General features: G+C 41.0%; 2 protein-coding genes and 1 long non-coding RNA gene across 4 annotated transcripts; 1 reads left to right on the forward strand and 2 right to left on the reverse strand.

Annotated features, from left to right (window-relative positions):
* Positions 1–4,253: 4,253 nt before the first annotated feature.
* Positions 4,254–6,658, reverse strand: fgf19 (fibroblast growth factor 19). Its single transcript, XM_046345126.1, has 3 exons — positions 6,319–6,658; positions 5,412–5,515; positions 4,254–4,974 (listed from the first exon to the last, which is right to left on the reverse strand). The coding sequence occupies exons 1-3, from the start codon at positions 6,527–6,529 to the stop codon at positions 4,654–4,656; spliced, it is 636 nt and encodes a 211-aa protein (XP_046201082.1). The 5' UTR covers positions 6,530–6,658; the 3' UTR covers positions 4,254–4,653.
* A 459-nt stretch (positions 6,659–7,117) lies between these two features.
* LOC124033901 lies at positions 7,118–25,902 on the forward strand. Its single transcript, XR_006838474.1, has 3 exons — positions 7,118–7,395; positions 25,406–25,503; positions 25,703–25,902. It is a non-coding gene; the product is annotated as an uncharacterized LOC124033901 (long non-coding RNA).
* On the reverse strand, positions 14,097–19,118 carry LOC124033900 (fibroblast growth factor 4B-like). 2 transcript variants are annotated; one of them, XM_046346307.1, is made up of 3 exons: positions 18,541–19,118; positions 15,925–16,028; positions 14,097–15,235 (listed from the first exon to the last, which is right to left on the reverse strand). In XM_046346307.1, the coding sequence occupies exons 1-3, from the start codon at positions 18,833–18,835 to the stop codon at positions 15,059–15,061; spliced, it is 576 nt and encodes a 191-aa protein (XP_046202263.1). In that variant the 5' UTR covers positions 18,836–19,118; the 3' UTR covers positions 14,097–15,058. The 2 variants fall into 2 exon arrangements, with proteins under 2 accessions (XP_046202263.1, XP_046202261.1); XM_046346305.1 differs by having other exon boundaries at positions 15,919–16,028.
* Positions 25,903–27,657: the final 1,755 nt, after the last annotated feature.

Consider the following 27,657-nt stretch of genomic DNA (forward strand, 5'->3'; position numbering starts at 1 on the left):
CCGTCAATGAAAAAAATTAAAAACAATTGCTTAATATAAGGAATTTGAAATTATTTATACTTTTACTTTTGATACTTAAGTACATTTGAGCAATTCCATTTACTTTTGATGCTTAAGTATATTTAAAACCAAATACCTTTAGGCTTTTACTCAAGTAGTATTTTACTGGGTGACTTTCACTTTTACTTGAGTCATTTTCTATTAAGGTATCTTTACTTTTACTCAAGTATGACAATGTAGTACTTTTTCCACCACTGAGTGCAAGGAAAGTACGCATTTTCTTTACCTTAAAAAGGCCTACCAGGAGATTTTTTGTTTATATGAATGACAAAACATTGTTTAAAAAATAACAGGATTAGCATTCGCTGAATTTCTGTCCATGCATGGGTAGGCCTATCAGTTATCATACTTGCCTAGTACTTTGCCTATGGCAGTATATTTCATGTGTTATATCTTTAGTAGGCTACTGGCCCAACCCTACCTTCAGGCTATGCACAAACCCTACACCCCAACCCGAGCACTCCGTTCTGCCACTTATGGTTTCTTGGCTGTGGCAGGGCTTGAAAACTATTACGAGCTACAAAGGGAAACCCAGCCACGAGCTGCCCAGTGATACTAGCCTACCAGATGGGCTAAATGACTTTAATGTTCGCCGCAAGGCAAGCAACACTGAAGCATGCATGAGAGCACCAGCTGTTCCAGACGACTGTGTGATCACGCTGTCCGTTGCTGATGTGAGCAAGACCTTTAAGCAGGTCAACATTCACAAGGCTACAGGGCCAGACGGATTACCAGGACGTGTACTCAGAGCATGCATGGACCAACTGGAAAGTGTCTTCACTAACATTTTCAACCTCTCTCTGACTGAGTCTGTAATACCTACATGGTTCAAGCAGACCAGCATAGTCCCTGTGCCCAAGAACACCAAGGTAACCTACCTAAATGACTACCACTCATGTTGGTAGCCATGAAGTGCTTTGAAAGGCTGTTCATGGCTCACATTAACAACATCATCCTGGAAACCGTAGGACTTCCTGACAGTCCGCCCCCAGGTGGAAAGGGTAGGCAACAACATCTGCCACGCTAAGCCTCAACACAGGAGCCCCTCAAGGATGAGTGATCAGTCCCCTCCTGTACACCCTATTTACTCATGACTGCACGGCCAGGCACAACTCCAACACCATCATTAAGTTTGCCGATGATACAACATTGGTAGGCCAGATCACCGACAACAACGAGACCGCCTAGAGGGAAGAGGTCAGAGACCTGGCCGTGTAGTGCCAGGACAACAACCTCTCCCTCAACGTGATCAAGACAAGGAGCTGATCGTGGACTACAGGACAAGGAGGGCCGAACACGCCCCCATTCACATCGATGGGGCTTTAGTGGAGCGGATCGAGAGCTTCAAGTTCCTTGGTGTCCACATCATCAACAAACTATCATGGTCCATTCCCCCTGACCGGTTACATCACTGCCTGGTACGGCAATTGCTCGGCATCTGACCATAAAGCGCTACAGAGTGCTGTGCATATGGCCCAGTACATCACTGGGGCCAAGCTTCCTGCTATCCAGGACCTCGACGAGGCGGTGTCAGAGGAAGGTCCCAAAAATGGTCAAAGACTCCAGTTACCCAAGTCATAAACTGTTCTACCTGCTACTGCACGGCAGAGCGGTACTGGAGCGCCAAGTCTAGGTCCAAGAGGCTCCTTAACAGCTTCTACCCCAAGCCATAAGACTGCTGAACAATTAATCAAATGGCCACCCGGATTTCAAGGTAAGGTCTACCGAGTAGGGCAGCGGTCTAAGGCATTGCATCTCAGTGCTAGAGGCGTCCCTACACACCTTGGTTAGATTCCAGGCTGTATCACAAGAGGCCGTGATTGGGAGTCCCATAGGGCGGCGCACAACTGGCCCAGCGTCGCCCGGGTTAGGGTTTGGCCAGGGGGAGGCCGTCATTGTAACTAAGAATGTGTTCTTTATCTGACTTGCCTAGTTAAATAAAGGTTAAATAAAATTAAAATAGACTTGTTGTATTCAGCACATGTGACAAATACAATTGTTTTTATTTGATTTACAGGGTAAGGAAACCAATGTTTGACTTTGCTGATAGCTATTGTAAAGAGGAAACATGTACTTACTATGCCTGTGATATGTGGTTGTCCCACCTATCTATCTTAAGATGAATGCACTAACTGTAAGTCGCTCTGGAAAAGAGTGTCTGATAAATGACTAAAATATAAAATGCACAAACAACCCCCTGTGACAAGTCATTGTAAATAATCATAATAAAATACTATCACAGATTACATCTGTGATACTGTTGTATGAATGATAGTCGTTTCAGTGTACAATAAGCCCATACACTGAATCATCAAAGCTACTCTGGACAAACTCAAGAGCGTGCGAGAGGAATGGATGATAATGATGTTTGTTAGAGTTCCAAAACTGATAAAGAATTGTGCGATTTCGAAAATGATCAATGTGCTAGAATTGACTACACTGTGTGCCAATAATAAACACCTTTTTTGCATTGGTTAGTCTTGTTAAACCAAAAACTGCTGTGAGAAACTAATCATCAATATGGCTTTCTAGATCTGATGACTGATTGAATGATCAAAATGCATTCCAATAACACGGTGTGCCAACAATGAGGTGACAACAATTACACATTTGGACAAATTATTTCACATGGTGTCTTTAGTAAATTTGAAAATGTAAATGCAAAACACATATGAGTTAAAATTAAGGCCTAATTATTTATTTTTTAAATAAGCTGTACAAATACATAAGTATTTACAAATACAGTTGAAGTCGAAAGTTTACATAGAACTCAGCCAAATACATTGAAATTCCTTTAATCCGAGTAAAAATTCCCTGTTTTAGGGCAGTTAGGATCACCACTTTATTTTAAAAATGTAAAATGTCAGAATAATAGTAGAGAGAATAACTAATTTCAGCTTCTATTTCTTTCATCACATTCCCAGTGGGTCAGAAGTTTACATACACTCAATTAGTATTTGGTAGCATTGCCTTTAAATTGTTTAACTTGGGTCAAACGTTTTGGGTAGCCTTCCACAAGCTTCCCACAATAAATTGGGTGAATTTTGTCCCATTCCTCCTGACAGAGCTGGTGTAACTGAATCAGGTTTGTAGGCCTCCTTGCTCGTACGCGCTTTTTCAGTTCTGCCCACAAATGTTCTATAGGATTGAGGTCAGGGCATTGTCATGGCCACTCCAATACATTGACTTTGTTGTCATTTAGCCATTTTGCCACAACTTTGGAAGCATGCTTGGGTCAATGTCCATTTGGAAGACCCATTTGCGACCAAGCTTTAACTTCCTGACTGATGTCTTGAGATGTTGCTTCAATATATCCACATAATTTCCCTTCCTTATGAAACCATCTATTTTGTGAAGTGCACCAGTCCCTCCTGCAGCAAAGCACCCCCACAACATGATGCTGCCACCCCCGTGTTTCATGGTTGGGATGGTGTTCTTCGGCTTGCAAACTTCCCCCTTTTTCCTCCAAACATAACTATAGTCATTATGGCCAAACAGTTCTATTTTTGTTTCATCAGACCAGAGGACATTTCTCCAAAAAGTACGATCTTTGTCCCCATGTGTAGTTGCAAACCATAGTCTGGCTTTTTCTATGGCGGTTTTGGAGAAGTGGCTTCTTCCTTGCTGAGCGGCTTTTCAGGTTATGTCATTTACTGTGGATATGGATACTTTTGTACCCGTTTCCTCCAGCATCTTCACAAGGTCCTTTGCTGTTGTTCTGGGATTGATTTGCACTTTTCGCACCAAAGTACGTTCATCTCTAGGAGATAGAACACGTCTCCTTCCTGAGCAGTGTGACGGCTACATGGTCCCATGATGTTTATACTTGCATACTATTGTTTGTACAAATGAATGTGGTACCTTCAGGCGTTTGGAAATATCTCCCAACGATGAACCAGACTTGTGGAGGTCAACAATGTTTTTTCTGAAGTCTTGGCTGATTTCTTTAGATTTTCCCATGATGTCAAGCAAAAGAGGCACTGAGTTTGAAGGTAGGCATTGAAATACATCCACAGATACACCTCCAATTGGCTGAAATTATGTAAATTAGCCTATCAGAAGCTTCTAAAGCCATGACATAATTTTCTGGAATTTTTCCAACTGTTTAAAGACACAGTCAACTTAGTGTATGTAAACTTCTGACCCACTAATTGTGATACAGTGAAATAATCTTTCTGTAAACAATTGTTGGAAAAATGACTTAAGTAAATGTCCTAACTGACTTGCCAAAACTATAGTTTGTTAACAAGAAATGTGTGGAGTGGTTGAAAAATGAGTTTTAATGACTCCAACATAAGTGTATGTAAACTTCCGACTTCGACTGCATCTACAAAAATGTAGACAAAGTGCATACAGAGCCCCATATTTGTTTTTCAAAATACATGAATCAAGTATTTTCATTAAATAATATGGCTAAAAGTAAAGTTTAAAAAAATTATAATGAAATAAATACTACAATTGATTTCAATCCGGTTCTTCTTGGGCCTGTATGTTTGGAGTGGTGTATAATGTCATGTGCCAAAAATGAATTATGAGATTGGAGACACCGTGTAAATGTAGAAGCTTCTTAGTATAGATTGCACCATCAGTTGCTCATCTCTTATTGAAACTGGGGCTTTGGATTGAGATCTGGGAAAGTTTCCCAAAGGCATCCATAGTGTCTATGTCCAGGCCTGACTGAGGGCCTTGCTCGGGGTGGGTTGACAACCCCAAATCTGTTGTTATATCCAGGGGCAGGGTGCTCACCCTTGGTAGAAACTGGGACAGTGCAGGAATGCCTCTGTCTCGCCCCTGGAGCCTCTGCCTGCTGCCACCCAGGCTCACCAGGGTCCCATGCTTGTCAGAGACATAAATATTGTAGCCGTCTGGGAGGATGTTTTCCTTGAAGGAGCAGTCATCTTTCATATAGGTTTTCTTTGGGGAGAGGAGGGAGAAAATAAGGTTTAGTGAATATGGAGTGACACACATAGGCTATTTGTCAGATCCTCTTCATCAAAGTGTGTCATCCTGACTGACTCCTGCCAGAAGTTCTTCGAGAGCTATTTGCATAGGGTACACAGAGTCACTAGAGGCCAAGGCTGTTATTCCTGTTCCTTTCCAATGAGGTTTTAACTATACCCTAACAGTGGACAAAGGTTGCTGCAGTGACATATAACCTATAGTAAACCTATATATTTCTCAGTGTTTGACAAATGTATTTTAAATCTGGTATGGAAATGTAATGTAACATTATATGCATCTCCAAACTATGAATTGCAGTTATTCACAAATCGGAGCTGCATCTGAAATTGTTCAATCAATGTGAACGTGAAAATAAATGTTACAATCAAAAAAAGTCAAATGTGACTTACCGATGCGTACAGTCTTCCATTCCCTTCCATGCAGAGATACTGCGAGGCTGCTACTCCTTTGATTGCGACACAGCCCGTGTCTACAGGTCGGATTTCCACCAAACCTGTATCAACACAACAGGTCATTCAGTTGACTTTAAATGAAAAAGTATTAAATATTTCCAAATAATAATAAAACAGTAACAGAAATACATAAAGTCATACCAACACGTGATAAGACCAAACATAAAACACGGGTTTATATTGTACCTAATCTGAATAATATCTCAAATTTGGGATGAAATTGGAAAAGTTCAGTATTTGGACATGAGCTGACACCTCTCCTTATTTTGGATGTTATGAAGGAGATGGCTGAGAACCAGGTGGATATTGTGGTGGCTTTAGCTCTGTTGATTCTAGCGGTGGATCCCTACAGGAGATAACAAGTTGTAGATCCAAAGAGTGTTCAAGTGAGCCTCCTGATCAAACCATGCTTTCAAAATTGCCTTTTTATTTGCTGCAGTAAGCCAGTTAAAAGTGGATATTACTCTTTGGAGTTTAGACAGGTTTACACAATTTCTAAATGAATTTGATTGACTATTAAGGCATATATATATCTGATGTATGTACAATTTATGAACAACATAATAGAGTTACCATTTTAAAATCCACAAATTTCAAATTCATACTCACACGTTTTCAAGTTACTTTCTCAAATGATGCCAATACAATCCTCAACCAAAAGCTCACCACCTCTTTCATCAAAACAACCTATCCAGACTATGAGTTCTGGTTATGCAGTCTCCAATACATATTGTGAATGACCTTGCCAGGGATATTCAAATATGGCAAAGTTAATAGGGTCTCCATGTCTCAACAAAATGCTACCTTTTCACCGCAGCTCTATTCATAGTGGTAGCCTACTTACTGTAAGAGCTCTGCTCAGGAGATCCGTGCACATTGCCATTCTCGTTGATTAGCAAATGCAATCCGTGTTTGGCCGCATACAGATGTCTGAGCCGGACCGTCTGTCCCCATCCGTTGGCTATATGAGGCCCGGAGTCTGACAGTGGCAGACAAACAACTCCAACAGCGAAAAACACGCTGACCATGCATACTGCAGTAACTGCAAGTGTCATTTTGCTCTTGACTATATCAAATTCTCTTTTCTGATGCTTTTCTCTGTCTGTTATCGCAGACCGTCTCCCTTCTTCGTATCTGTCGTTATTTTCTAGTAAGACAATGTCCCAGCCTTTTTAAATGTGCTGCTTATCAGTACGATCGATAACCCTTTTCCCAAAGCCAATTCTGGGAACAACATAACACACTCTCTCGACATCCAACAAAATCATAGGTGACTGGTGGCTCACGCCACGACCAAAGGATTTATAACAACAGTTAGCCCTTTAGTTATCAAAGTCAAAACATTGATGATCACATAATATTAGAATTAATTGATTATAACGATATGTTTTGTTTAAATATGCAGATTCCACTTGATTTATAGCCCCGTGTAATTCATAAGGTCTTGAGAAGAAAAAGTGAATTACAGGATTAAAGTATAGCCATCCACTCGTCGTTATAATATAACAACAACCTTTTTAAATGAGGCTATACTAATTAAATCCGGTTTGCCATTGCTCAATCAGGGGGAGCGCTCCATTATTTCACTAAATACCAAGGGTACAAATCATGTGTAATTCAAACCAGCTCTGGCACAGGAGCATATCTGTCTTTGTTGGACTTGGTCAACTAGCACAAATAACAGATTTACCCCTCTGTTATCTGATTTTGACCGAGGGTTTCCGATGTTTAGTGTGCACTCGTGGTCAATTGACGAACTCCTCGGTGGACTGTGAAATGGAGGCTACATAGAAGTTAAACAGTAATTTAGAGCAAATATCCCCATTCATGAAAATGCAGCCGAGGACTGACATTTCAAAGCGCAGTATGCCAGATCAGGTAGTATTAAAAACTGTGTGGACGGTCGAGACAACATCTCTCGGTGAGTACCTTATTCCAGTAGGCCAACATTTGTCAAAATTCATGTTTTGAATTCCTTATGAAACTGAAGTCTTTAACTTTATTCATAACATTATGATTTGACCGACTAAAACGGGAGACTACTTGAAGATTACTGGCTAACCACTACAGACCGTGCTCTGCCTAAAATAAATAGCCTAATTCTGTAAACCAGATTATTTTTCACTCAGTGGTCCATGTCATTATACTCACTAGGTGGCGCACAATACCACATTATCAATTTTAAATTCAAAACAGTCTTCGTGAGCTTCATGGAGTCATACCTTGACACATGCAATTGGTTGGTGAAGTTTGCGCTAATGACGTCTTCAAAGTTTACAAGTATGTTGGAAAGGCCTGCTTTTGCGCACTTTTACGCCTTGAATTGGTGCACTGCGCATTTGCCTTACTTATTTGCACGGAGGCCAGCTGTCTTCTCGTCTGTTCAGGGTGATAGAGGTTGATGGTGAGTAGGGGAACCTAGGCTGGTTAACGAGATGAGATGGTAGCCTTAACCCTTTTATAGCTACATTTAATTGTAGGCATACCGAAAAGGAAAAGTAATATTGCCATGCTGATGTTGTCTTTTACTTTTGATCAGTATGCCTTGTCAGTCAGTATCATGCCCATAGTCTCACACAGGCTCCTGCCCTCTGATGATCGAATGGCGACAAAAACGTTGTGTTTTTGGTATACTTGTTGGTAGACCTCGCGCATTGTTTGCTCCAGACCTCTTAGTAAGAGTCAGTTCGCGTGCCTCGGCCAATGGCCCCATCAACAGGGAATTGAAGGCCTGCACTGCAATCCTGTGCTGTTACCTGATGGTGGCATTTGAGAGAACGCCTTCATGCTTTGGATGAGTGAGTAATGTTCATTGCACTGCTTGAGTCACAGTTTAAACTAGTCTCTCTTGCCAGGCCGAACTGTCTGGTGAAAGACTTGAGAAAAATGATGTCATGCTGAAATGAATCCATGGCTTCTGTGTGACGCTCAGTGCAGAGGATGTGACATTCACAGGCCTACTGATCTACAGCACTATTGACCTATGTGGTCATCCTGATGTCCCATCGAATGAGAGTTGATTGCTCTGCTAATGCACTCACTGGCAGGCAACTTCCATCCGTTATTATACATATATTGTAGTTTTATTGTAACATAGGATAAAAATAGCGTAACGTGGCGTTGATCCTGTTGCCCAAGATTTACTGAGGCCACTCCTCTTGGGGCTCATTCAAAAATACTGTCTTACAATATAAATATTCTGAGAGAAAAGAGTAGAGCATATAAAGGATACCATCGTCCCTCCATAAACTGCAGATGGATTTTGTGCATAGGATGCACAGCTATTGTAGTGCATTGGGAAAACGGCAAAACAAGTTGACACACACAGAGTAATGTCATTGGCTGAATAATACGCATGTGTTACTTAGAGTCATGTTCTAGTTCCCCAGTAAGTAGGCTTAACCATCTTCTAAATCTCCAAGGAAATTTGTTTGTGCATGAAATAAGGGAAATGGCCCATGGCCTCCACTGTTTCTGCTGAAATGGTGACCATCGGCCCCATGATTACAGGTCTATGTCATTTCCTAAATGCCCCAGGACAGAAAGCATTACACAGCATGGAAGTGAAAAGGGGGGGTGGAGTCTTTTCAGCACCTTTTGAAGTACTTTGTCTTTATAGGCAAACATCTGGAGGATCTCAAACAGACACCCCCCTCTCCCTCTTTCTCTCAGACATGTTTTAAGCACACATTTTAAGATTCTGGTAGGGATGTATGCATTTGTACCTAGTTGGTGTTTTGCATTCTGACCCAAAGCCTGTTTGGTTGTTTTTCTCTGTAATGTTTTGAGTTTTATCTTCAGGTGGAATACTGTGGGACTGTTAATCCGAGCCGACCTGAGGAGCAACAGTAAAACAGTAAATGCATCTGATTCCTATCAGGTCGAAACGCACACCACACATAATGTTTGCACCACATTGACGAGCGCGGGATGCGGCTCGAAAAGGTACCTCAATCCTATTATCCGAAATGACAAATCAAGAACATTGAAATACTGCTCGTTTTCAATGAATCAGCATTTTTTTCGTCCTTACGCTAGTAAATGCTAAAGCTAGCCTAGCATGAGGACGCAAATGGCAGTTTACTTGTTTGTTAAACCGAGCAGTATTTTAATCTTCTCGATTTGTCATTTTGGATAATGGGATAATTAAGTGTACAATGACATCATCCATCCCTTGATTGAGGTACGTTTTTGAGCCATATCCCGCGCTCGTCACCACGGTGCAAACGTTAATGGGTGGAATGCATTTCGACTTGAAGAAAGGTACTGAACTTCAAGTCAAGTTTTGGCTAATTCAATCCATAGATTTAGCCATTTAGAACAAAAATATACACATTTCCATGACTCTGTGTCGCAGTACATTCAAGTGAGACACTATCAAGGTTTTACTGTGTTACACTGAAACATCATGTGATGTAATAATACGCCTCTGAAATGGGCAGCAGCGTGACACACCCTGGCTCTGATGCTCTCCTATGTGCCAAGTTCTGCCGACCACACTCGGTCTGCCAAAGATGCCGCCTATTATCGTGGCTGAATAAAGCTAAACCAAGGGTTACGCCGAGGAGCCAGTCACCCGATAGTACACCGGGTGTTTGTTAACACAAACGGTTGTTTGCATGTGGTTTTAGGCCAGGTGTGGCTATTTGAATTTCCTTGCGTCTGGCTGATGTGCTTCAGCGCCTCGCTGTTTTATTTTGCCAATTAACAGTGTCATAGTGCCATAGATCAAAAAACTCCACTCATTGATGTCTTGAGAGAAGTTAGTTAATCTGAAGCATCTATACTGTGGTTGATTAGCAGGGAACAATGCAACCGTAGAAAAATGTCCATTATATCCTCTCTGCCGCTGTGCTTATGAGGGATAGATGGCCCCACACAATCTCATTTTGTTTTGACAGTAGAGAACAATTGAGCCCCGTCCCGCTTCATCCATCTCCTCTCATTGCTCCCTTTTCCCCTCAGAGATGATCCAGTCTCGCTGGCGTTAAAGACTTAGGCTTCGCTTGTGTTTGCCGGGCTGGATAAAGCAGCAAAACCCTATAAGCTGGGGCTTAGGAGGTGCGATACCCATGGAATCCAGGGACTCTGTGAGGGGGCCTAGATAACTAAGTGCTCAAGGTGCCCCTGCCAGTCAGCAACACGCCTGGCCCCATCTCACTGCAGCGTGATGTTTTAATCATTCTTTACAACTGGCATCTACACGGATGGCTTTAGACACTTGATGATCTTGGAGTTAAATAGACTGATTTGTGTGTATGTTGGGGGGGGTGCAGTATGCAGTTGTCAGTCTTAAATAGCTTTTGGCAGGGAAAAACGGAGTTTGTGGAGATTGTTTGTGCCATTCACAATTCTGCAATATCACTTATTTAGCGTTTTTTCTTTTGTTGCTAAATACATTTTTAGTTTGACTTGTTTACTCTACCTCACATGCCTTGTGTCAGTTCCCCAGTGCCGAACCCCTAGTATTCACTGAACTCTGTTAGGGCAGAGGGACAAAGTCACATTGGAAATGTAGAATGGCTGCCTTCATCCTTACCTCGTTGGATTCCTCCAACACTCCCGCTGCCTATTTACATAGCGCCATCGGACAACCATTCAATTACCCATCTCTGTTAGTGAACAAATCGTTGCCAGTTTCCCTGGCTGTCTCTGTGAAGTCCTTTTGTGTTTTACAGAACTTGAAAGGCACATCTGAAATAGAAAGACATGTTGGCCCGTGGGTTGATGGATGTTTATTTGGTTGACAGACAATCGAGTCAGGGCAGATGGATGGCGTGTAGCCACTATTTTTAGGGATTGTTTACAATCCTTAAACATTGCAGCCTCCGTTTACTGGAGCAGAAAGCTGTCATTCTTTCAGGCAAAGACGAGGCTCCATTTAGCTCGAGCTACCCAGTGGACAGAAATACATGTGTATTGAGTGGCCACACCTGTCTCACTCTTCCAAGGCAATTTCTCTTTGAGGCATTTATCAAAATGGACAGTTAAACAAAGAAATAACTTGGAATTGACTTAACTTGCTTTCCTCTCCTCAGTTTGACAGATACATTTCTGGTTTCGCCATTGTATTGTAGTGCGGTAGATAAAATAGAATTTGATGTGAAACTGCGTTAGAGAGCCATTGGAATCCTGAACTCCTATGTTATAGTCTATGAAGACATGTTCCAACAAGGGTTCAGACAAGAGTCATTTTACAACATTGGGAGTTTTATTAACTTCAAATTTAAGTTAGGCATTAGTCATGTGCACAGCACATACGTCAAAATAATTTAACAAGACCTGTATAAAACTACAGATAATAGAGATGAGTAACAAGACCACAGGACTCAAAGCACTTGTTACTTGAGACCCAAGAGCCCTCCAATGGGTGCAGAAACCGCACCGCAGTGGAAGAAATGAGCGCCCAGAGGAGACAATAGATGATGACCATTTAACACTGAAAACATGCTCGTTATTCTGCACTTGAAGTTCTTGTCTCTGTGCCGTCTCATCAGATGGATTCAGGGATAGATTTAAAAGTCTGAACAATTGTTCAAACTCTCTAGTCTACACGGTGCACTTCTCCGATCATTGTGTTTGTTTTGCTTGTGCACTTGCTGTGTAAGCAAATGAGGTGACTCTCCTGGGGTTGGAACAGGGTCGATGGGAGAGGTCACAGAATATTTGCCAGTGGCTTCTCAGTCTTTTTTGTAAACATTATGGTGAGCCATGCAAAACAGTCTGTTGGGGGAACGTTTGGCACAGCTGTGGCAAAGGAAAATAGTTATGGGATTGGCAGTGCAGCCTGACGTCTCGGGTGACTAAATAATATTACCAACAGGTGTTTTGAGCGTCCAGGTCATATGTGACAATATTAAGTTTGGTACAGCATTGGATAGCTCTCTGACCAGTCGGTCTCAGGAGCTGGATGGTAATACAAGAGCATCATAGTCTTGACTCATTTTGGCTGCCGTGTGCTTGTGTCTTTTTTTTTTTGAAGGGCGAGACGGGATCTAGGTTAGGATTGTTTTACGGGAGACTTAGACTTCTACAGCAGGTGTTTAGAAATGGACACCGAGAGTTCACCAACAACACCCTGAGATATTTGCTGGAGCCTCAGCCATTCTATTTTGTACTACTACCCAGTGAGACTCATTTAGAAAAGCTATTTGCTGTGTCAAAAGTTACGCCTCGTTAGATTTCTCAGGATTTGGACGCTAATTGTTACTTTTGTTATATTGACTATAAAACAATGGGCCTTCGCTTCCAGTTTGAGTTGTCTGAAATCAGTACTGTACCTTGTAAACTGCCATGGTATGTGGAATGTTGAACCTGAGATGGAACCCTCTCAGAAGAGAATGAACGCCATCGTACAATCTAGAACTATTCTAATAGTCCCAGTCGGTATTAGATAGAACGCTGCAGCCCTGCCCGCTTGTGGGGAAAACATCCGGTGGTTACATCGGTTGCCCTGTTGGCTCAGAGTAAAAACATTACCTTTTTCAAATGCAACTTTCCTGTTGTCTGCTTGTTTTAGTCAATTACAAAACAACATTTACAAAAAGTACAACATGCCTAAAGATAACTTTTCAACATGGCCAGTTTCCTAGTGTTCTCACTACTTATAGAACGGAAAAAAACGTAACATTCTAGGTCTTCCCTTATGCCCCTTTTCATGACAGTGCTAGCAGCCACGTGAGTGGTAGCTCGCTAACATTAGCCAAAACTAACAACACAAACAAATGGATTATACAGATACAAGTAATGAGTGGAGTTACAAATGGACTATACTAAACAAGTTAAATGTCTTGGCTGTGATGAAATGTTTTCCACACACATAGCTACGTGTAGCCTACTTGGACACCGGGTCCCCAGATTTCCTGCTCTCTCCCACGCCGACTAGCCTGAAGCCCCAGCACAGGGCTCTTCTCGCAGGCTCTATTTCCCTACGTGGGAGCATTGCGAACCGTAGGTCAGAATTTTTTTTACCTGGTTACGTTGACCGCAGCAGCTTTTCGACATTGTAAAAAAAAATGAAGAAAGTTGCCTCTTTTACAATGGAGGTCAATAGGATAGAATGTTGGTTTTCCCCAATTTGTGGTGGAGGGAATTCCTTATTATTACGTGAATACCGACTGGGACTACAGACGGAGAGAGAGACACCCTCTGGCACGGGCCATCTCCTGGTCAATCCCCTTCGTCTGTGAATGAATGATCCCAAAGGAGGAATAACAGACTTTTTGAAGCAGCATCGCTATGCTCCGCCAGTTACCAGGGGTTATATTTACAAAATATATAGAGAAAAATATAGGGTTACCGGTTAAGCATATAGTGCAGTCTAACAGCTGTCTGTAAATATTCCCACCATGATCATCCTTTCTAAAAGTAAATCACAGGGTAAAGATAGCTCAAACGTGACAAGGCGCAACTGGGACAAAATGGCTGCCTGAACTCCTGCCTATGGCATGGTGCTCCGAGAAGATTAGGGCTAATCTCAAACTGGTTCAACAGAATTACTTCAGGACAAAGTCTAGAAAAGTTTTGAGGGGATTTGTTGATTAAGTGAGGTAGAGGATAGATAACAAGGACAGTGGGGCAATGGGAAGAAATGGGAGGCAATGCATGCCCCCCCCCCCCCCCCCCCCTACAAAAAAAGTATACCTTTTCGGTGTACACACTTGGAGAAAACAACCTGTGACAATCATTACATTATCTTGCCTTCTTTTTTTTTTGCACTCAGGGAGGAGCACTGATGCTGAACTTGTGGTGATTTAAATTAATCATTTTGGGATCCATATATCCTCTATACAGCTGAGGACTTTGATTTTTTTTTAAACTTCCCCTCATAAAAGCTGTATGTTATAGAGCCATGGCTATGGTTTCTGCCGTTTGTGTCAGCACACTGACCTTGCCTATAAACTCTCAAATTCTCTGCTTATACAATGTCAAGAAGATGCCTCTCTCTATCCAGAGTCTTATAGATCTGACAAAGATTGACTGCAGAAAAGTTCAAAGTTCAACCCCCTGGCAGAGCTAAAAACAGATTTGAGAGGATAGGACTTCAACGCGGCTCATTCTGTAACCAGTAGTAAGCTGATACTGTTTCAATTAGACTCCAATGCCTACAAAGAGTCCTGCCATTAGACAATTGCTTCTGCTTCTAAAACCAATCATTTGATATTTCCCTTGTTTGAACATCGGTCTAAGACTTAGAAGTTAATTCCCTAGAAGAAAAATGAGTCATACAAAAGTATCCTTTGCTCTGTCGCTGTAGAATATTTTGTGTATAAACAGTGCAAAGAAAACCATAATTCAACAAAGGAATCTCACTTACCCAAACACTTAATAGCAGCAGACTTCTGATAAATTAAAAAAAACATAAATAAATGTGTTGATTTCTGAAATTCCCCCTGACGTGAGGACCTGTTTCCCGCCCAAATACAAAATTGTTTTACATAATAAATAAACTGATATACAAACTTATACATAACATGTTAAACAGGATGATGCACTTAGTCTTGCATAAAACTCCAGTTGAAAGTGCATCGTTTTGAGTCCCCCTCACCCCACCTTTATTGAGGTTAAGTCTATTTCTGAGTGACTCAGATTCTTGGCAAGAAATGCGTCACCGTCATGGCTGGTGACACTCTGTTTCCCCTTTTTGTTTTACCAGTCTTGCTTAGTCCAATGTACATCGTCGGGTATGCCACCGATTCGTAAGCGTTGTAATTATTTGCCAGGAGAGTTTCTTTGAATTTGCACTCGTTGTTGTAATGAACCTAAAACAGAGAAGATTAGAAGGATGTTTAATTATAGGTTATAGGTGTAGTATGAGCAGTATAATAGCATAGACAAGAGCTCGACGTGACCTACTTTGTGGAAATTGAAACTTGACAGAATATTGTATAATGTTAACAGTTATATTCCATATAGCCTTTAATGAATGACATGGGGGGTAGGTTAGTCCATTTGACTGCTTTTTTTTGCACTTGTTGATGCTTTTGTTTGGTAGGGATAACCTGGGCAGGTGATTAAAACAGATTTACGTAAGAGCCACAATCCAACTATTTAACTATCCCATCAAGAACATTCATGAATGTGCTGTGTGGTGGGGTCTATAGGCAGTGTGTGTGTGGGTGGTCTTTTGGGCCAGTTTATCTTTACTCTGAGAAAGACAGTAGGTGCATGTGGTGGCTGGCAATGCTAAGAATGGAATGTGCAGTCTGAATGATCTACTGCGCTACCGTTCCTGGGTTTATCCGGCCCACAATGAAAACATGGCCAGGCACTGGAAACATGCCATAACCCAGCCCAACAATGTGACGCGGAAAGGAGCTGTCGGGGGTGCTGTGGTGTATGTAGCAGAGGAAGTGGTTGCTACAGCTCAAATGGTGACATGTCATCGAGTAGGCTACCGATAATAACATCTCCCGGCAGAAATCAACCGTAAATCATCTCGTACACTCACAGATCCGTACAGCTTCCCTTTGCTGTTCATGGCCACGAATAGACTGCTTTGGACGCCAAAGATTGTCACAACTCCTCTCTCTACTGGAGATATCTCAAGGAGACCTGGAAAGAAGAAAACAAATAGTCTTGTATGTGGTTCACAAGCAACTAACTTCATATCACGTCATCAGTTGATTTCACTCATGTCTGGAGACAGAAACAAACTTTTTTTTTTATGTGCATTTACATTTACATTTAAGTCATTTAGCAGACGCTCTTATCCAGAGCGATGTGCAAACATGCATCCTCCAAGAAAGAGGCTTGTAGTCACTGGCAATTTAGAAGCTTTTGTTAAGGCCTAAAGTGCAAATTATTATTAAAAAACAAATATCAGTTGGTATTGTGTAATATATAATGAAATTAGCAATTGTGAATATTAAATATTCAATGCAATTCAACAATAAAGTACTGTTTTGCTATGTATTTACTGCAGCATACTAAAATATTGTGTATTGTGGGAGGAGAGAGAATCGCTGGCTCATTAACATATTTTAAGGCGTGCCTTGTAGTGGCTATATTTGTTGCATCTGATAGCGAGAGTCCTGTACCAATTTAAGTGATATGTGGTAGTAGTTCCCTGACAATTTCAATGTATATAGTGAACAGATCAGAGTAGTAGCGGGTCTTATAAAACTTTTAATGGTTGAATATTTACCCAGGTCCGTTTGACCTGTTTGCCCTGTAACCGGCCAGTTTGGAAGACTTTGTTTCAGCCTCTAGAAGTGCAAGTGATAGAAAGCACCATTAATATGCAAATGCATACAGCCAATTTGCTTGCTCTAATCCCTTGAAATTACAGTAAAATACTGTAGAAATAATTTTCTTACAGTGCACAGACATTAAAAGTGACAATTAAACTGTATTTCATTGCTCTGCAATCAAGTTACCGTGAATATCTCAGTATTGTATTGACAAGATATCTTGTTGTAATTACAATTATATTGAAGATCAATGTGTCCTCAACTACAAAAACATTTTCAGTAACGTTACAGCCATGTTTACGTGCTATGACTTTTTACTTGCTATCAACCTTGGTTTAATGCACTGACTATAAGTTGTTAAGGACAAGAGCACCGTTGACTGAACTAAATGAAAACTTGCTAAGAACACTGGGTAATATGTCACTGCAGGGGTATTTCCAGTAATATACAGTAACATTTTTGGTACCATAAAATGGATAACAGTAGCTGTACTGTAGAATAAATTAGAGTAACCTACTCGCCAATTGCTGCCAGTAAGTTACTGTACATTTTACAGGAAATGTTTGCCAGTGCATTAAAACACATTTGACACATCATTTGTTACAGATCAGGTCAATCAAGCACGCCTATGGACCTCTGATGCTGTTCTTGTGCCTTTTTGTTAAGTGTGCAAACGGAAGCATCATATGTTTTCGCTACACTCGCATTAACATCTACTAACCATGTGTATGTGACAAATAAAATTTGATTTGATATGTCACTTTCGAGTCCAGAATGATGTCTGACTCCCTTTTTGAATGTGTTTTTATGGCGACTAGAACTGTTCAAACAGAATCTATGTAATGTATCTCGCTGGAATTGTATGTCATGTCTCAAAATAGGCCAAGGGAACACAAAACAACCTTTGCATTCACAGGCAGACCTTGTCGATATAGGCGATCGGGGCGTAATTTGTCACATTATGTCGTTGAGAAGATACAGGATCATATTTGCAATGACAACTGTTAGACAATTAAATGTTATTTGTGTCTGCAAGTGTAATCGAATATGACTTTGTCTCGAGCGGACATTAATTTGACACGCAAGGCCAAGGGGTTAATTTACCGTAACATATGGGTTTATCTCCGTCCTAACTTAGGACGTATTGGATCTTGGCTTGGTTCCTAGAAATCTCTGATTTCAGACACTGGTTTCAGAGTGGAAAGCACCCACGTCATTTTTAGCCTCCAGATGTTCCAACGCATGCCCACATGATTCGCTCCTTTGACACAAGACACTTAGGCCTATTTATTTAATAGGAGCATCGCTTTTTAGATTGCTAGCATAGCACTGCATGTCACCGATGCCACACGGACAACATATTTCATCAGCAGTGAAATAAGAATCACATTCTAATCCTGCAATCAAGTCCTATCTATTCCACTTTCAAATTAAACACATTGGTAAGGCATTTCAAACCGTGCCAAGAGACTCCTGTCCCGACACTGACACTATCACATAATATGTCATATATTCATCGCGATAATATGTTTATGAAGACACAATCTAGCAGTCACTTCAAATAAGTATAGGCTAATTGGAATACACAAGTGGCACATAAAAACGTGTGTTTTTATAAATAATTTTTGGGGGCGTAAGTCAATTTTTAAAAATAATTGATTGCATGAAATATGTTATGAAATATTGGATTTCATTTTATGAATAGCCTAGGCCTATTCTAATACCAATGGTTCGCACGGGAACGGTCTATAAGTGCATGGAATGACCAGGCAGGCCAGAGATCAGGTTGGGAATGACAGCACAAGAGGCATATGCAACTAATGCTAGATGGCAGTCTAATGCGTGAAAAGTCGAAATAATCACGTTGAACTTACTGTAACGGTTTTCAGTGTGCACTCCTGTTATTCTCCCATCGGGTGAAACTTGAATATGAAACCCAATTCCTACATTGCAATAAAGGCGTCGTAGCCGTTTAATGCCCATAAGATAGTCGCTGTCCCGGTTTATCTCTCTTTTCTCCCCGGGGATCCGAGCCAAGGACCGCGAGTAGAGTGTCTCCCAGTGTCGTTCCACTGTGCCATTCAGCCTGCCAGGGAAGGGGGCACAACGCACCAAACTAGTCATCAGTCCCAAGACCAATATTGGTAAGAGGGCCGATTGAAAAGCCATCCTTGCCAACACTGCAGTAGCCTACAGTGTTTGAGGGAGTTTAAGGGACTAAAAATATCACCCCAGTGCTGTTCTTTACGTTGAACTCCGAATAAGAAAAAACGAACGGATGAAAAAAAGCAACGAAAGACGCTCATTCCAAGACAAAGATGAGTTCCCGTTGGTGCGACATCTATTGTTGCTTGGTATGACTGTCCTCTCACAGGTAACGTGTGTAGATTCGAGTCGAACTTGTCCAAGTATAAGTTGAAGTGTTGGCCGTCTAGGCAAGCGCGGCTCAGCCATGCCGCTTTTCCCTCGTCTACGATATTTATATCTGCTGCGAAATTACATCACGCACTACCTACTGCATCACGGGACAGTATTCTACGCGACTTTAAACAGATGGATCCCTCATAATGTACATGCTGTGCCAAGGGAGGGGGGGGGGGCGTTTTAACAAATGTCAAAACTAGACTTGCCCAGATAACAAAACGATATTTGCCAGTGTTCACTCATATTGAAAAGAGCAAGACTGCGGGAAGTTGTCTATACAAATAATGCCCTTATCTAATAGTGAAAATGAGAATAAAGACGTTGTAATAGGGCTTCATTGTGTAAAGCTTATTTCATTATCGGACTGAAATGAAATAATTTATGTATGGGAGGATGTAAAATAGGAAATAGCCAAGTTTACTGACTGCTGTGTCAGACAGGAGACAGTTCTATAAATGAACAATAACAGGAAAAAACAAAAGTTGAATTCATCGAATTGAAAACACTAATTTAAGACGGGCAGAAAAAAATACCCCGGTTCTTAAAGAGAACAATGGTGAGACTAAATAGAATATGAAAAGCATGATAAGTAGATGCTCCGACTGATAATCTGCACAGTGAAAATAGTGGCACAGAAAAGCCGTGCATGACTTATTCAGTTTTCTTCGCCTGCCTTGTGGAAGATATCGCGACAATGTGAGTCATTAGGCTATTGCTGGCTCTAGCTTTGTCATAGTTCCAATAACATCAATAAAGTGTAGACTATAACATCGCTGATAATGATAAACAATTATTATTCAATTTACGAACACATTTGAGAATGTGGACAATGCAGAATGTTTGCTCACGTTGCATGTGGTCCATAAGCTTAGTGAATAATTTAGTGAATAAAAGGTTTGTGTTACATGGCCAATATCCGTGTCCCCAAAGCAATGAAAGGTTTTCTTTTCTTGTTTTCAGTTACTGCGTTCGTCTGTGTCCAAATAATGCCCAAATTCCATCGGCATGAAATTTGGCAGTCTGCATGAACTGTCTACTATAAGCCGCCCATTTTGCTTCTACAATACATAAGTTACTTACATCTCTACACGTTGGTGAACTGGATTGGGGGAAACAATATTTTCATTAGTCTAGTCAAAACAGTTAAGTAAAATATGTTTGATCTTGAGTGCACACTGGTGCCATATAGGGTTGTGAACAGTAAGTACCTTCGTTAATCTCTGATTATTTTAAAAAAACTTGTTCTTTCTGCTTTTTTCCCCTTTTCGTGTATCTCAAATAACACACTGAGATCGCTATGCGTAGAGAAAGAAACAAACTATTCCTTGGAAATCGTTGGTGGGTTTACCGGCGCTCTTGTGGACCCTGAACACCCCCCCACCCACCCCCCCACCCGTCACAAGCTGATGATTCTCATGAAAACTTTTTCTCATGTTCACGGTTGGGTAATTCTCAATGTATAGGCTAATAACATTCCCCCCCCACTCTATGCTGCAAATTGGAACTTTAAATGCAGTCAGATCTTGGAGCCGTACCCCGAGTTGTTCAACCTTTAGCTTGGCGGCCCCTCTCTCCTGGGTTCGCTAGTTCACTATACGCTGCCTGCTGATGACACAGAAGACGCGTCTTTTTTCAGTCGGTTCATTTGATCTTTTTTCTGTGTCTCACACGTGGGCTGTTTGTTCTCTACCTTATGGATCGTCAAAAAGATCGGGAGTGACATTTGTTGTTGCGTTGGCAGCGATCACTGAGGTATACCATGGATTGTGACTCGTTACCATTGTACACATTCAGTACAACGTTGGTCTATTTGTACACGTTTGAGCATCGATTCTGGAGGTTTTCCCCCATGTCAACTGATCTGCAGGCCTATACTTTCCCCTGGTTTCGTTTTGGATCAATTCCTTATAAGTGATGGGAAATAAACTATTGTGTAAATGAAGCAGACGTCAAAAAGCCAACCCAAACAAATGTTTTTATAATTGATTTAATAACTTGCAGACTTTTCCAAGCAAATATAACGGACTTACACAGTTTCTAACGGTCTTCTGAAGATGCAAGTTATTTGCCATACTTCAATAAGTGACGTTTTTCCTTTCATGTAATGCTGTGGTGCTGCTCTCCATGGTACTGTAATGTGTATCTGCATTTTTAAGTAGGCTACACATCGCGCTGCATTGGGATTCGCTATCAATGGGTAACGTTTTGTTCGACTTTTTTTTTTTTTTACTGTCTTCGTGTTAGTTGTTCGGTTGCTCAATATATATATATTTCACTGACATTTGACTGAATACATTATCGACGTTTCTGTCTTGATGGCTTGAGGTTACTCCACATCTAAGCCTGTAACTTTTGAGCATGTCTTTAAACGTGTTAAAACAAGGACACCATTAATGTGTAAAGAGGATGTTTGAATCTGACAGCACTTTCGTCAATTGGCAGGTGGTTGTAGCCTGTTTTGGTCCAAATCTATTGTTCTCTTCACTCAATCTCTCGCCTGGTCAGCAAGACATTCGACAAGTGTCTATGATGTCTGCCTCTGCTTTCGGCCCTACCTGACGATTTCGAGGGACACCGTACACTTAAATTGCCCTTCATGTCTTGCACGTGAAAACCCACCCCTTGTCCACTTACAAAAGACAGCTGGCAGAGCGCTATAGTGTATTATGCAAGGGACTGTTTGTTCACCGATCCATTCACTCAACTTTAAACCTTTTTGTTTAGGTTGTAATCGGCATTTATACATTATAAATGTGCGAGCTTTAAAGGACATTGACCCAACCGCATGCAACTGTGATCTATACACGCAAAGTGTAGGCTATGCGTTGATAGGCTGTGATAGTCACACTTCAGTGTTTTGAGTTTGGATGTTGCTGTTACCCGTAACTGCACATTTGTAAAACAACCCGATACAAACCGTAGAAGCTATACACTTGTTACCCCTATTTGAAATCTATTTTGTGAAAAGGAACACGATGATAACATTTTAGCATGCTCTAGGTCTAGGATTTTGCATAGTGCACATGACCTAAAGTCATACTTGACTATGTATTTTATGAGTAAAATCATTCAAAGCTGTATTCGATTTGTTTCATATTTCCTCAGTGCTGAAACTGAGCATTTCCACAATTTTGTTCATTTGAATATCATCCACTTGATGATATTTCAAGTTTTATTTTGCCAGTGTCTATCTTTTTGCCTATAAAGGGAGAAATCATCCTGGTTTGATCTTCTATGATGCTTACTACTAGCAGTTACTGCTGATACCAAACTCCGGAACCTCCTATATCACGTGGGTTTCGTCAGCCAGGCTAACTGGCAGTGGGTGAACAAATCAGCCATTTCAGTGACTATCATTTCTTTATCGTTTTCGTTCTGCTGGTGAAATAACATTTTAAAGTGAATGTCACTAATTGTGTCAAATGTGTTTACCAAAAAAATGGTATAACAATTTTCCTATAGACTCAGGGGTGGATGTTTTCCACGAAGGCTACGTCACTTTTATTTTAACGTCAATAGATCAATAGGCCTACTTCAAAGGCCTATCACTCTTGTGGGATAGAAGTCGTGATTTTAACTTTTGCTCAGTATTTCACGGCATCTTATAAATACTTGCTGATGCGCAACAAATATTATTTGAGACAGTCTCGCACAATTTGGAAATTGTGTCTATATTTATATAAGCACCATTTAGTTCACGTCAATATGTCACTCCTCAGTCAAGTTATTTGACGACTTGGAAGATGCTCAAACAAATAAAATATTTGAAAACCAAAATAGTGAAATGTCTCTTTGGCTGAGAGGTCATGGTAAGCAGTGCAGACGGCCTGCACAGGACAGTGACACATTGCCTCCCACAGGTTATGTGAAGGTGGAATTCCTGGCCACACCAATTCGACAGGCGTGAGGGCCTGGCTCCTGTTGGCGAGACAATGAATACCTGCTATTTTAATTTGGTGGGACATCTTTCACTGATTTGTTAAGATGACATGTTCAAGCAACACTAATAGTAGCTTATTCAAATTCTTCGATTTCATCTTTGCATCTTGATCACTCCTCTTCGTTTTATCATCATTTTGACGATTGCATGGTTATTATATTGAATTTGCTCAAATTATGACTTGCTGTTCATAAACTCATTATTTATTTGATATAGCTCACATTTCGTGTCGTATATGTGTATATACGCGTTTGATGTTTCAAATGAAAAGTATTTGCACTCCATATATTTGCTGAAAATCCAAATTGGTGCCACATTTGATGTGCATTGCTTCATTTTTACAATCGTTTAGCGGAAAAGTATAAAACGTTTAATGTTATATTGTTTCACGTTATAAACGTTTGGGCTAAATAATAAATTGCAAAAAATATATATATTTTGTCCTTTTCTATAAAGCGTTTGTATTATTAGGAAACCACTAGCCTAACGTCCTACCCCTAGGGTGCAGTGTCTACAAGTTAACACAATAGATGCTTTCCATAGATGGGGGAAAAGGGAATCTCTGCTTCCTTACCTGTGATAGCCTATGGCTTATCCCACCCGTCTGCCGTAGTTGTGGAATTAAAAGGCCTTCAATCGCTGGATGTCATTACAGGTTTTACCGCGTTGACTGTAGGAGGGGAAGTTTGCTAGCGCGCTAATGAGCATCTCCCCTTGACATGGCGACACATTGTGTTGTGCGGGTCAACAGAAGTCGCCCGGTCGAGACGCAAACTCTTAACTACTGAGCTTTTGTTTACTTGCTTAATGCCACTGAACTAATAAGAGCGCCATGTGCCTGAATAGATGTTCTGCGGGAGCACGGAGGGGAACAGGAGAAAAACATGATCTGTGTGGGAATAAGCGGAAGGGGCCAAACTGCATGGTAGCCTACATTTCTACAATTGAAATCAGTTTGAACTCCTGATTTCTGTATGCTTCCTATTAGGTTGAATGAACATGGCCCATAAAGCCGATATCAACATTTAATTGGAGGGTATCAACAATTCATTTAAAAACGTTGTACTATGTTTGTGGACCGGGTGTAATTGTGGGTCTAAAATATAGGCCTGACGAATAACTGCAACTTGGTTATCATGGCAGACTAGGCTACAAACTTTACATGCAAATTAAATTAATCCTGTCTCTTTATTTTCCTCTTACAAAATGCCAGTGGGTCACACATTGATGGGTTAATTATACTGAACAGAAATATAAACGCAACATGTAAAGTGTTGGTCCCATGTTTCATGGTGCTGAAATAAAATATCCCAGAAATGTTCTATATGAACAAAAAGCTTGCTTCTCTCAAATGTTGTTCACAAATTTTTATACATCCCTGTTAGTGAGCATTTCTCCTTTCCCAAGTTAATCCATCAACCTGACAGGTGTGGCATATCAATAAATTGATTTAACAGCATGATAACACAGGTGCACCTTGTGTAGGATACAATAAAAGGCAACTCTAAAATGTGCAGTTTTGTCACACAACACAATGCCACAGAAGTCTCAAGTTTTGAGGGTGCGTGCAATTGGCATGCTGACTGCAGGAATGTCCACCAGAGCTGTTGCCAGATAATATAATGTTAATTTCTCTACCATAAGCCGCCTTCAATGTCATTTTAGAGAATTTGGCAGTACGTCCAATCAGCCTCACAACCGCAGGCCACATATAACCACTCCAGCCCAGGACTTCCACATCGGGCTTCTTCACCTGCGGGATCGTCTGAGACCAACCACCTGGACAGCTGATGAAACTGAGGAGTATTTCTGTCTGTAATTAAGACTCTTATGTGGAGGAAAAACTCATTCTAATTGGCTGGGCCTGGCTCCCCAGTAGGTGGGCCTGGCTTCCAATTAAGTGGGCCTATGGTTGCTCCCCTGCTCAGTCGTGTGAAATCCATAGATTAGGGCCTAATACATTTATTTCAATTGACTGATTTCCTTATCAACTGTAACTCAATGAAATTGTTGCATTTATATTTTTGTTCAGTATATATCATTCTCGTCTAATGCTCTCTTGGGAAATATATATTTTCGTCAGCCAGCGGATATTAGGCTACATCAGAATGTAGATTTTATTGTCCGGCTGATAAATGCATATCTTTGTAGGGTGACTGCTTAGCCTATGGAGATGAAGATAAGATTTGTCCCGTCAGATTAGACGAGATGTAGCTGAGAGTTGAAAATAGGACAGCGGGCGGGGAAAGGCGAAGGCTAATTCAAGTACTTCCACTTATCTGAAGTCCCACATTCTTGTTGAGTAATATTAGTTTGGCATTCATAACAAACTATAGCAACGTGTTACACTTTCTATCACACGGTTTCTTTTTCAGGAGGGATTGCCTTGTTTATTGGATCTGAGGCTTTGGTCGACCCAGGTTCCCCCAGAGACGTTCTATTGTCATGCTCAGGAAGCTTTCAGAACCTCAAGGTATAGGATAACACTTATTTTATATGCTCCTACAGATTGAGCAGCACACAGTCAGTGGTTGGTTGCTAGGTTCAGTTTTTCATCTAAACTTCAATTGAACAGTCAATGACCAGATTCAGTGCTTGCAATGTTTTTTAAACACTCAATTTGAAATAAAAATCTTACTGTATCCCTAACACTTTTTCTCTCATTAAAACAGGTGCAGTCACTCTGAATGAGTGAGAAGGGTACAGCACACAGAAGGGATTGGTTCCCCTGAGAGAGTTCCATTCTGCTGGAAGGCCATGAGAGCCATTCTACTTCAGGACTGTGGGATCACACTATTTTGGAATGATGAAAGCAAGCTACAAAGTCCTGGTACTTGAAAATAAATAAACAACAATTCAGCTTCTAAAATGTACATGTTGCCATCAGTAGCCTATATTATTTAGAAACTGTAAAAATCACCTTACATTGACAGAAGTAACTCTGATGCTAAAATTAGACCTCCCTCTTAACCCCATAATCCCTTTCAAACACAATGTTTACAGGTTAAACATTTCCATATGACATTAATCCAAATAGTTTATTGTTTACATGTTACAGTGTTCACTATAGCCTCATGACTCAACATTCACCGTAAAATAATTGATTGGTGGTGAGAGAAATCATGACAATTACATATTTGTGTTAACATGGAGTGGAACACAGCTGTATCCCCCATGCTCCCCCATGCTCTGAACAGAACAGCAATCTATGAGTAACATGGAAGGCCAAAGCTAGGTTCTACCTGGTGTAGGAACAGTGAGGTCAGGACTGACAGAGATGAACCCAACCTGGGGTGAAGTGCAAAACATGGTCATGGGCAGGACAAGACTTGAGTCTGAGTGGTCTCATTCCCCAAAAAATTGACAGAGGATTCAGTAAGTACATTTGATGTAGTTTGTCTATTCAGTTGTACTAGCTAGTTACACCAATTAACAAAACATGGTAATGTTTGACAAGTCAGATTGACCGTTTTGTTTTGACAATATATATTGTTTGAGTGAGGGGCACGCCTGGTTGGTTACAACAAAGTTTTTACAAATTATAACATTGGTAAATGTAGAAACAATCTCATCAATAACTTAAAAACAGGTACCAAATAAATATTAATATCATTAGTAATATACAAAGTACTTCTCACAGTTTACAGACAGACTATCACATCATAAGTACATTTCAAAATCAATTGTTCCCATGTTTGTTTTTACTTGTTTTCTTTTTATGTTCGTATGAAAAAGTGCTTTGCTGTATTTCTATTTCTCTGGAGCATACCACCTCCTTGGTATCTGTAAGCACTAGAATGATGGAGCATACCACCTCCTTGGTATCTGTAAGCACTAGAATGATGGAGCACACCACCTCCTTGGTATCTGTAAGCACTAGAATGATGGAGCACACCACCTCCTTGGTATCTGTAAGCACTAGAATGATGGAGCATACCACCTCCTTGGTATCTGTAAGCACTTGAATGATGGAGCATACCACCTCCTTGGTATCTGTAAGCACTAGAATGATGGAGCATACCACCTCCTTGGTATCTGTAAGCACTAGAATGATGGAGCATACCACCTCCTTGGTATCTGTAAGCACTTGAATGATGGAGCATACCACCTCCTTGGTATCTGTAAGCACTAGAATGATGGAGCACACCACCTCCTTGGTATCTGTAAGCACTAGAATGATGGAGCACACCACCTCCTTGGTATCTGTAAGCACTAGAATGATGGAGCATACCACCTCCTTGGTATCTGTAAGCACTAGAATGATGGAGCATACCACCTCCTTGGTATCTGTAAGTACTAGAATGATGGAGCATACCACCTCCTTGGTATCTGTAAGCACTAGAATGATGGAGCACACCACCTCCTTGGTATCTGTAAGCACTAGAATGATGGAGCACACCACCTCCTTGGTATCTGTAAGCACTAGAATGATGGAGCATACCACCTCCTTGGTATCTGTAAGCACTAGAATGATGGAGCATACCACCTCCTTGGTATCTGTAAGCACTAGAATGATGGAGCATACCACCTCCTTGGTATCTGTAAGCACTAGAATGATGGAGCATACCACCTCCTTGGTATCTGTAAGCACTAGAATGATGGAGCATACCACCTCCTTGGTATCTGT

This window comes from Oncorhynchus gorbuscha, linkage group LG04 (genome assembly GCF_021184085.1).
Source record: "Oncorhynchus gorbuscha isolate QuinsamMale2020 ecotype Even-year linkage group LG04, OgorEven_v1.0, whole genome shotgun sequence".
Classification (NCBI taxonomy): Eukaryota; Metazoa; Chordata; class Actinopteri; order Salmoniformes; family Salmonidae; genus Oncorhynchus; species Oncorhynchus gorbuscha.